At 41.5% G+C, this 12,123-nt stretch overlaps 1 protein-coding gene across 1 annotated transcript; it reads left to right on the top strand.

Moving 5' to 3' along the window:
* Positions 1-2,588: 2,588 nt before the first annotated feature.
* Positions 2,589-11,427, top strand: mfsd4ab (major facilitator superfamily domain containing 4Ab; the record flags this gene model as incomplete). The annotated part of the gene is made up of 10 exons (XM_080762955.1): positions 2,589-2,818; positions 3,386-3,584; positions 5,924-6,175; positions 7,354-7,516; positions 8,612-8,727; positions 8,897-9,070; positions 9,827-9,974; positions 10,397-10,467; positions 10,724-10,844; positions 11,324-11,427. 10 exons carry the CDS (start codon positions 2,589-2,591, stop codon positions 11,425-11,427), a joined length of 1,578 nt encoding a protein of 525 aa, XP_080619081.1.
* Positions 11,428-12,123: the final 696 nt, after the last annotated feature.

Genomic DNA, 12,123 nt, shown 5'->3' with positions numbered 1-12,123 from the left:
CCTGAACTCTAGTGACTAGTCTGAAATTGAGTGTGAGTTTTAATACATTTATAGGCTACTGTACTTTGTCACAGAACCTAATGTTATTCTCATCTCATCACTATTTAAGCTTTATAACTTTTCAGTGAACCCACGTTGAGAACTCGGCGTGTGTACACAAACCCTTTTCGCTGCTGACATTTTGACAGTTACACACACAGTTGAAGATACTGTAAAGTTCATTGTGGGTGTCTTTCATTTAGAGATGGTGGTGGGAAAGTAACATGTACTCAATTACTGTAGTTTAAGTACACTTTGAGGTACTTTATTGGAGTATTTCCAATGTGTTATACTTTTACTACTCCAGTGCTCCACTACAGCTCAGAGACCAATATTGTACTTTTACTCCACTACAATTATTTGAAAGCTTTAGTTACTATAGTTACTTTGTAGATTTGGATTATTATAACAAAACATGCATTTACCACTTCAACCCTATATACATTTCGGCCATTTGAAAGCTTATTTGAATACCTGTGAAATGGAAGATTCTGGAAATGCATGCCCCACCCAGTTATTAAGTATATGAGATGAGGGTTTTTATAGTAAATGCGACCAACAGTCGCAAGTACTGTACATTTTTAATTCCAGACTCTTTTTTTTTAATATTATTTATTTTGAGGGTTTTCTTTACGTAGACACAAGGACAAACACAGCAGACTTACATACAAGACAGTTACTTACATAAAAACAACAATGAATAAACAAGGAAAAAAAATAGAACTAAATAATTAAAATAAAATGAAAAATAGCTAATAAATAATAGTTTCCAAGTGGTACATGGGTTGTATAATGTATGTGTGCACGTTAAGGTGGGTTCCGTCCTAAACAGAGTCAAATGCGCTCTTCAATATGATTTAAAAAGGGGGTCCATACCTCTACAAATACATCTGCCTTATTTTGTGTTTCATACTTGAGTCTTTCCAGTGGTAGTATTGACATTATTTGGGCCATCCACATATGTTCTGAGGGTATTTCATCTGTCTTCCAAAAAATTAAGATACATTTCTTTGCTAAGAATCTAAATAGATCAAATAATTTTCTATGAGCAGAGCTCAACTTTACATTTGGGTCTGCCCCCAACAGGTATAACAGAGGAGATTTTCTCAATTTTACTTTTTTTTCAATTTGATCATGAATTATTTGCCAAAATGGTTTGATTTTTGGACAAAACCAGAACATATGCGGGTAGGTACCCAAATGCAGTTTGCATCTGTTACATAGAGGAGAGTTCTCCCTGGACATTTTGTTTAGACAAACAGGGGTTAAGTATGTTTTGAAAATAAACTTGTAATTATGTTCTAAGATTCTAGGAGTAAGTGAAGATAGATTTACTTTTGCACATATTGTTGTCCATGTTGTCCATGTTAATTCCAGACTTATACTTCTAACATTTATTATTATTATTTCTACATTCCTGTATTGATATTTTTACTTCATGCCAGAAAACCAGTTTGATTTGTAGATATACAGTACGGTGTGACGCTAGAAAGGCCATGAGGTCACTATAATCAGTGAGGGTCATCCTCCACAGAGCATGAAGGTGCACAGCAAATTCTATGACAATCCACATTGGTAGTTTTCAAGATATATATTTTTAAAGTAGTCGACGCAAAGATTAACTATCTCATGGATAGCTATTTGATCCATATATGCCAATCACGAGATTACGAGATTTGATTTTTACTCCTGATCGCCGGTGCACATGCCACGTGCGTGCGTGGTTATTAGTGGTTTTTGTGCTCAGAATGGGATAAAGTATAGTAGTATCTTTAGCACCTAATAAAACATTAAACATTAATTGCTCTAAGAATATGAATCGCCCGGGCGTTAGTCCACAACTTGGGGCCAGTCTACTCAAGACTACAGCTATGGAGGGCAATCACTTCCGGGTCGGGCGGATGTGGATCTACTTCTTTGCTTATTTCGCGCATTTCACTGGCACTGGCCTCACGATCCCGCATATGGTAACGGGAGGGAATGTAATATTATGCCGCCCGTACAACGTGCATATCTAAATAAAAGGATAGATTTGGGGAATTGAAATAAATATCCATACAATGATTGTGAAAGAAGAGATTATCGACAAATATAAGAATGGATATCAACAGTGAATATGTGAATGAATATATTAACAGTCTACAGTATGAGTGATATATGTACTCTACCGTCAACAGGCATCTGTCAAAGTTGTGCAATGTACAGTACATCCTAGTAGTCCATGTATGATGACACATAAAGTCGTTCTTTTGGATAGGATTTCAACACAGACGTTTTTGTTTTCTTTTTCATTGCAAATGATTGACACAATTGAAATAGACATTATTGTTAGAAGAAACTCCACTTTACCCATTAACTATAGAGGACATCCTTTCAGTTATGCAATTCAAAGAGGAGGGCACAGCCCTGGAGCAGCTTTAAAAGAAATCAAGATGGCAAGAATCTTACTCTAGTTGGTATCTCATACTGAGATCTATAGTTCCTTACTTACTGGAAAGACATTCTGTGAATCTGTGTTACGCCTCCACGTTTCTGAAGTATCAGTCAGGATGTTTGTGGAAGAGAGGATACTAACTCTGTTCAAACGGAATGCCCATCACACTTTGACCTATTGGAGTGTGTTCTTCAGCTTTGGACTCTGCATCGCGTTTCTTGGACCTACAATATTGGACTTGCAGTGCCAGACCAACTCCACGCTCAGTCAGATCACCTGGGTTTTCTTTTCTCAGCAGTTCTGCTTGCTCATTGGCAGCTCCATTGGTGGTGTTTTCAAGAAAACGTGAGTAGCTTCATGGTGTATTTGTACTGTTTCTGTAGGTGAAGTTGCGCAATCCGGAATTTATTTTAAAGGTCTAACATTTTATTTTAACCGCATGAACCCTAGCATCCCTATATTCTGGGGTAAAGAGATTTGTTCTAGAGCACTGGGACCCAAACCTTTTAGCAACATTTAACTAGGCCCAAAAGAGAAATTTTATTATTTTGATTTCTTTGATTTAACAAAATGTAGGAGAAATAAAATAACGGGACATTTACTTATGACCCATGACAATGTGTCACAAATGGGTCCCGACCCAGGTGTTTGAGAACCAGTGGTCTAGACTAGAGGGACAAAGGAGTGGGACCCCAGTTAACTAAGTATATAAGTGTGTGTGTGCGTGTGGTATGTTGATACTGTAAACTACTTTACTTTACTCCACAGAATTGTATTTGTTTTTTATTTTCTTTGTTCTGCACTGCAGATACAAAAATGAGAATTGTATTTAATTAACACTGTACAATTATTGTTTTCTCAATAGAAACATGGGGATACAATAACTCACTTTATTCTGTCTTTCCCCTAAAGGTTGTTCAGCGCTCTGTCTGCCTTGTTTATCTCTGCTCTCGTCATCTCTGTAATATTTGCCATAATACCATGGTGCAACACGGTGCTGATTCTGGCCATCGCCATGGCGGTGTCGGGGCTGGCCATGGGCATCATCGATACCATCGCCAACATCCAGCTGGTCACCATTTATCAGAAGGATTCCGCCATGTTCTTGCAGGTACTGTATAACTAACCTGGACTACGGTATAGCCTGGCCCAGCCTGTGTGGTTTCTGGGCTAGAGGGGCGGGTGCCAGCGAGTACAAGGCGTGGTCCTATTGGTGCCGACGTGAGCACGGCCATGGATCCTATTGGTTCACTGATCTGAGCACCTGCCCAGCCCCTTCCTCCCCCTCCCCGGTAGAGAACACTGACATCAACACATTTGGAGAGACGCCTCTCTGCACTGTTATTGGTTAGCCAAATACAAGGAAGTGGGCTTCCTATGCCAAATCTTCCAATACGAATTTCCCCAGGCTTTTCTTATTGAGCCGAATGCAAACGGAAGTAAAAGCCTGGGTACCAAGGATAGGACTAAGGTAAACCCTAAAGCCTGGGTACCAAGGATAGGACTAAGGTAAACCCTAGTCTGGGTACCAAGGATAGGACTAAGGTAAACCCTAAAGCCTGGGTACCAAGGATATGACTAAGGTAAACCCTAAAGCCTGGGTACCAAGGATAGGACTAAGGTAAACCCTAAAGCCTGGGTACCAAGGATAGGACTAAGGTAAACCCTAAAGCCTGTGTACCAAGGATAGGACTAAGGTAAACCCTAAACTAAAGCCTGGGTACCAAGGATAGGACTAAGGTAAACCCTAAAGCCTGGGTACCAAGGATATGACTAAGGTAAACCCTAAAGCCTGGGTACCAAGGATATGACTAAGGTAAACCCTAAAGCCTGGGTACCAAGGATAGGACTAAGGTAAACCCTAAAGCCTGGGTACCAAGGATAGGACTAAGGTAAACCCTAAAGCCTGGGTACCAAGGATAGGACTAAGGTAAACCCTAAACTAAAGCCTGGGTACCAAGGATAGGACTAAGGTAAACCCTAAAGCCTGGGTACCAAGGATAGGACTAAGGTAAACCCTAAAGCCTGGGTACCAAGGATAGGACTAAGGTAAACCCTAAAGCCTGGGTACCAAGGATAGGACTAAGATAAACCCTAAACTAAAGCCTGGGTACCAAGGATAGGACTAAGGTAAACCCTAAAGCCTGGGTACCAAGGATAGGACTAAGGTAAACCCTAAACTAAAGCCTGGGTACCAAGGATAGGACTAAGGTAAACCCTAAAGCCTGGGTACCAAGGATAGGACTAAGGTAAACCCTAAACTAAAGCCTGGGTACCAAGGATAGGACTAAGGTAAACCCTAAAGCCTGGGTACCAAGGATAGGACTAAGGTAAACCCTAAACTAAAGCCTGGGTACCAAGGATAGGACTAAGGTAAACCCTAGCGTCTGTATTCTGGGGCTATTCCAGCTACAGTATTTGGGGAGATTTGGTATTGAGGAAAGTACTAGCAGGCCTTGTATAGTAGAGTCCCCGGGGACCCCGGGCAATTAAGTATGCTGGGTTTGCATGGCTAAAGTGCTATTGATGTAAATATTTCTAGCGACGTCAAGACATCATCATCAAGGATGGCCAGTTTAATATTCATAAGGCCACGGATCCAATAAAACATGTTATTCTTCTGAAACTACTCGTGCATGTATACATTTGGTTAAGACTTATGATAAAGTCAGGACCAGGCTTTTGTGCTCTCGGGACTTTTCAGGGTCCATCTAACATCTTCAGTGTTATGCTTTGAGTAAGCTACGTGAGCACATATTCATGATTTCTTTTGACATGGGACTCCAATCTACATAGTAAACTCCTCATTGTTCGTCTGAATCTGAGAGTGTGTAAATGTAAACTCGGGTATATTAGCATTTCCCGAGCTTATTTTTCTGCTCTCTGGCCAGATGGTTCATATCGTTTCATTTATATCTGATTGTCTGTGGGAAGAAGCAATTTAGCAATCTACTGCCAGCGGCTTTGTGGCTGCAAAACAGTGTGTGATTTTGATAGCATTAACAGTCAAGTAGCATCTACTGTAGCAGCATCCTCTCCATCCATCGTCTTCATGACTATGCTTATATATATATATATATATATATATATATATATATATATATATATACACACATATATATATATATATATATATCTTGGATAAGAAGTTAGAGATCTATGACATGGCTGAGAGCCCCATTGACTTCCATAACACAATGTAAAGTATCCTGGCCTGTGTGCACAATATACAGTATATGCTAGATTAACTCCAGTACAGTACAGTACATTAACAGTACAGACACACAGACCGACTTCTGCAGAGCCGTGCAAGCAGCTGTAGAAAGTACAGTACCTATTAATGATGTTTGAAACGGTTCAAAGTTTATTATTGTCGATTCAGCCAGAATTTCTGCTTGAGAGAAAAAATAGCCGTTATTCTTCGATGTCTCCACTCCCCGCACTCTGCAGGCGTTGCATTTCTTCATCGGGTTCGGAGCCCTGGTGAGTCCGCTGATCGCAGATCCATTCCTGTCAGAGACGGGCTGCGGGAACCACACTGGGAACAACACTGAGATCATGCATCACTTCAGGAACACGTTGCGTAACAGTCCCATGGTCCTCCACAACATCAGCCTCAACCAGAACCTCCTGCCCGCCCACGCTGAGCCAGAGGAGGAGTCCATTGTGCACTTTGCTTTCTGGATTATGGCACTTATCAATGTAAGACACTGGAATGGTTTGATTTGTTTTGACACCACAATCACAGACCAGACACATTGCCTAAAAGCAGTGGTTCTCCAGGTAATCCTGGTCACTAAACTGCCTCCCCCTGGCCAGCCTGGGCCTCCATCTGGGCGCCTGATGGAGGGGAAAGGAACTGGTTGGAATAACGTGTTCCTTCCACGCGCTACATCCAACCAGGGAAACTCCCCCCTGTCAGGTGTAAAGGAGCAACTTGGACACTCGGGCATGAAGGAAGCATGTGTTCAAGTCCGTTGCTCTCCCCTTGTCCCCCATATATGGGGACCAGGTTGGTGGAGGGTGTGTAGAGCCCAGGATCACATTAGATGATTGACACAGGGGTGAAAAATGGGTTACAAAATCATGGGATAAAAAATATATATTAAAAGCAGTGGTTCTCAACCTGGCTATTATTATCTTTTTAAATGGGTGGTCCCGGATGAGAGTTAACAATTTAAGGACTTTTAACTTTTAGAGCTTTTTAAAGAAATAAAGAAAGTAGACCAAAAGTAATCAACAAACTATAATATAAAACATGGGTTCCCAAAGTGGGGTCGGGAGTCGAGACTCGCGGGACACTGACGGTGGGGTCTCAAATGTATTTTCTGTCATCAAACATATTTGACATACCTGAATAGAATTCAACAGAATGACTGAAATACAATGTAAATTATTTCAAATACATTTTAACCATAATTGTTACAAAACCCCTACATAGTACTAACATAGCCCAAGACCTAATACATTTCATGTGCGGATAAATGCGCACCAAACGTGCACGTTTATGTACAAAAATGGCACCCTATTATAATGATTATTAGAGTACGGACCAATTATATGACGATAGGTCGAAAACGGGTGAAGTGGTCCTTTACACATCCTAAAACTTAAAAAACTGGTCCTGACCATACTAGAAGTACTGCAAGGCAGTTGTATGCCTCCACCAGCCAGTTGCCGTGTACGTACATCTCCGTGTCTGTCCTCCAGACTCACCATGTAGTAGTGAATGAAGAAGACCCTGAAGGACTTTGATGAACATGTTTTGTGAGGTCACACAGTGACCTTGACCCTTTCACCACCTATTTCTAGTTGGTTAATCTTTGACTTTCATTACTTTATGCTGAGACTTCATGTCCATCTGTAAACCCCACCCACAGCTGCCGGTGCCCATGGCAGTGCTGTTTCTGATGTACAGAGAACAGCTGCTCCCCTGCTGTCCCAGCACCAACCCTACACTGCTGGATAAAGATGAACTGGCCATGGAGAACCAGCAGGGGGCAGACGGGCTCGACTTGGAGTCAAAACAACAGGAAACTGGAGGTAAGAAGCAACTGAATAGATGCTCCTCAGGAGGCCTTGTGTGGAAGACACTTCTTAGACGTACCAGTAGGAGGCACTGTATCCTTTGTCTATGTCATTAAGAGGTCCAGTCCAGGATTGTTCTGAACAGAGGGGCCATAGAGCGCCGAAGTCCTGACGTCACTCGCTCATCCCCTGGTTCTGCCTGGTTCACGGAAGTAATTTCTCTATGGAGAATAACATGGGGTCATCTTTAAATCGTTTCATGTAAACATTGTGGTCCAAAAATAAACAAGCTGTCTCTGCGTTATTGTCAGGGAGGTATCTATTGTTTTTGGCTGGGATGGATTTGCATCCTCTACCGATATTGACGTCAGAATTCGGTGCTCAATAGGCTGATTTTGTAGTTTTCCAGTTCAGGTCAAAAACTACAACAGATTAAAAACATGGCAGACTAGTAAACAAGACAGCTGCGCCAAACAAATTAATAACCACCAGCCTGTGGTGTTTTGCCCCATGACGATGTAGATGTACAACAATGTTTTTGGAACTTTCCTACCCTATCATGAATCAAAATAAATGTTTATTTATTAAAGTAATAGTCGTTTTATCAAGAGCTGACTCAATCATGTAGATAACAGAAACATGTATTAAAGTGTATACACGACAGTATAGGCGCATTGTGAGACAGACCCCTGGCACAGACTTCGCATGTCCCTCTAAAGCCCTGTTGATAAACTGTCTGGATACTTAAAAGGCATTATGATGGGTTCTTGTAATATATAGAAAGTGGATGTTTAAGCTATTCCATAGGACTCTATTAGCTAGGGCTCTGCTATTCCCATGAATGACTGGACAAAGCCCTTTGAGAAGTTAACAACAGTGACAATTGACACAAAGGCTCTGACTAGGGTCCCCCTGAGCTCTTGGGCCCCTAGCTGTGCCTCAGCCCGGCAGGCCAGTGCACTCATGCACCCCCGATCAAGTGCTATATATCTTTCTTTTTTATTCCGGTGAGGATTAATCCATTATAGTTGTATCACTGATTGATTGCACCTTTATAAAAGATGAATAAAATATGACGTTGAGCATGGTGAAATGTATGTTGTGTTTCAGGTCATGGAGATATCTTTGGCTGTTGTCAGAACGATAACCTGCGTGGACTGCCGGTGTCATTTTTTATGATTCATATCTTGGGTGGGATGGTGCTCTTCATGACCGATGGTATTGTGGTAAGTGAGACGTGCGAATATTTGAATATAATGTGCTATCTTTCTTCTTAATTTATCTATTAATGTTAATTCAGGCATAGGCACAATGACTACAGTGCAGTGTTTGCCTTTATACCCGTACCCAGAAAACATAAACATCTGTGTTTTGTTCTTGCTTTTGTATTGTCAGGGTGCGTATGCTGGCTTTGTGTATACGTATGCCGTGGCAGCTCCCATGTCACTGCCCAACAAGACGGCAGGCTACCTGGCCAGTATCTTCTGGGCGGCCATCACGGCCGGCCGCCTGTTGTCCATCGCACTCTCTGTCCGCATCCAGCCCGTCAAGCTGCTCATATTCAACCTGGTAAATAACATTAACATTAAAGTCTTCTAAACACATTTTTCTGAAAAACCCATGTTTCTATGTCAGTGGTGCTCAACCTTTTTATGTCAAGGACCCCCGGAATTATCTGTATTTGGCCACAGACCCCCATCTGAAAATATGTTGTTCCAGGGACCCCCCCCAGAAGCAAATATTTTAGTTAAAAATGTTCGCTCTGAAGTATATATTCAAAGATTTGCGCCACATTTTCATGATTTTTCAAAAATAGCAGACCTACAAGCTCGTAGCGCGCCACTCGGTGGCTAACACCAAAAGGGGTTTTCGAAACAACACACAGACAGGTGTGTAATAGCACTGATTTATGGAGAAAACAAAAACAAAAACCTCAAAATTTTAGCAACGATATGTCTACTGTATCTATTATAAAAAACAATATGCAAACATCTTCCTGGTATAACTACCATCTATGAAACAATTAGACAACAAGAAGTGATAAAAGGAATGAGGAGTACAGGCGGTGACGCACAAAAAGTGATACAAGCAATAAGGAGTCAGTCTGAAGAGTTTAGTTTTCAGACTGCAGGGAGTGAGCCTGCATTCCTAACTGGTGGGGGAGGTCATTCCACACCGAGGAAAGCTATAGGACGTGTTCACGGTGTTGTAGGGAAGGCAGAGACAGACGTTACTATGACGCATAACGCTGTTCCACTTCAAGTGTTGACTGATACCCTTAGGTTTCTGTGTTGCTAACGGTGCTTTGTCCTCTGTGTCCTCCAGGCGGGCGTCATTGTCACCGTGTTGTTGCTGCTTATCTTTTACACAAGCAACGTCTTTCTGTTTATTGGCACCTGCTTGTGTGGCCTGTTCCTCAGCAGCATATTCCCCTGCATGGTGGCCTATACTGAAGATATCCTCGACTACCAAGGTATATATAACCCATTTTGACCTGAGATCAGATTAAAAAAATGTCTTCTACATCCTGACAGTTTTCTGAAAAAGCTATGTTTCTATGTCAGTCGTTCTTCGATTTTTCAAAAATAGCAGACCTACAAGCTCGTAGCGCGCCACTCGGTGGCGCGCTATGAGCTTGTAGATCTGTTATTAATTCTTAATTCTAACACCAAAAGGGGTTCCCGCCCCAAAAATGGGATAACAGGGTAGCTAAACACAATTGGCATAATCAATAACACAATAGCGCCTTATTTATAATCTGTGTTGTCTGCGACTCATTGTTAGCTTGAAGATCAGATCTGGAAAGCGACAGTGTGGCCTGTACATTGAAATGAAGACTGTAATAAAGGCACAGACACAGTAAATAAATGCTGTACGCTCTTTCTTTCCATTCAGGATGTGCAACGTCTGTCCTGGTGACGAGCGCAGGGATGGGGGAGATGGTGATGCAGGTTGTGGTTGGATCGGTAAGACTGATGGGTGTCATTCTGCAGGAGATCTACAAGCACACACACAGAGTTATAGTTTAACCACATATTCTGGGGGTGAGGATTTGATGACAATAGCCGATCTACAAGTTGTGGTGCATTGTGTCTGTTTACAATGAAGACATTTGGTATAGAAGGAAAATAGGGGACCTTACAGCCTTGGTGAACTCCTCGTAGCAGAGATTGAGAAGAAATCCATATGTTTAATTCGTGTTCAACCTTAATTTCTGTGCAGATTATTCAGACTGAAGGCAGCTACAGCTTCCTGGTCTGTGGGGTGGTCATCGGCTGTGCTGGTTTCATCCTCTTCTTCGTTCTGTTGCTGTTCCATCGGATGCACAAAAACTACCTCACAGGTACATCTTTCATTATTATTAACTAACCCCAAATCTATGGGAGGCCTGCCTGACTGGTGAAAAGCTGGGTATATTGCAGCGGCTGTCTGCTATTGGCTTGTTTTGGAGCCAGGTGACGACGCCCCATAGAGTGCTAAAGGCCCACTAAAACATGAAGGATTTACCACTGAAGAAAACAGAACAAAAATCATAACTTTTTCTAGGCAAACAATGATACATCCTTGTTCTCCAAACAATGTCTTTGATATATGATCAATAATTGAGCTTTGCCTGCTGCTTCATAGAGATGCCCTGTGGCAGATGGTGCATTACCCTACTTCACAACTAGATGTCAGGCTTCACACACATTTGGGTGTAGGGTTATATTACTCATTAGCTTTCTCAAACCATTGCTATAATCAGTAATTGTGCTCATGATAAAACTCCCCTTGGTTTCATCATATCTCTCTTTCTTTCCCACCCTGCCCTCCATCCAAAAGGAACATCCAAAAAGACAGCCATGGTGGAGGAGCCAACAGTTGTATTTAATAATTCTACCCAAACCATCGAGCAGAAAGAAGAAAACCACAACCAGAGCAGCTGAGGAGTGTTTCCCTGTAAGCACTTGAAGAATGCACAACTTATTTTTATTGTGCTTGATATAAAATAATTTGTTGAAGCTACAATCCATATACGTATTATGTACTTTTTACTTTTTTACTCTCTTACTCCCCCTAACCGACAGAGATAAATGCAATGATATCGAATTACAGTAAAGTGCTGCAATGTATTATGTTGTCCGCTTAACATTAACATTAACTTTAGAACCAAACAAGACGAAATGTGTCAGCATAATGTAGTGAAAGTCAAGGATTAAATCCTGGATTGTAGCTTTAAGGAAGTCATCAATATTTTGCTACTTTTAGGGATAGTAACTTCAAACTCTTATTACTCATTATTTCTTAGATGTAAATCAAAGATGTCCAACAATATTATTGCAGATAAATGTATCGTTTTGTAAATTTGGTGTGACTTTGTTGAGATTCTGTAAATGATGACATGTGCATTAAAACGGCGAGAGCTTTTGTATTTAAAAGGTGTGTGTGTGTGTGTGTGTGTGTGTGTGTGTGTGTGTGTGTGTGTGTGTGTGTGTGTGTGTGTGTGTGTGTGTGTGTGTGTGTGTGTGTGTGTGTGTGTGTGTGTGTGTGTGTGTGTGTGTGTGTGTGTGTGTGTGTGTGTGTGTGTGTGTGTGTGTGTGTGCATGGTTGTGTCATTGCACTTGATATAATCATCACCAGCA

This window comes from Protomyctophum bolini, assembly GCF_963924005.1.
Source record: "Protomyctophum bolini genome assembly, chromosome: 5".
NCBI classification, from domain to species: domain Eukaryota; kingdom Metazoa; phylum Chordata; class Actinopteri; order Myctophiformes; family Myctophidae; genus Protomyctophum; species Protomyctophum bolini.
This window is presented reverse-complemented; position numbering and strand designations above follow the sequence as displayed.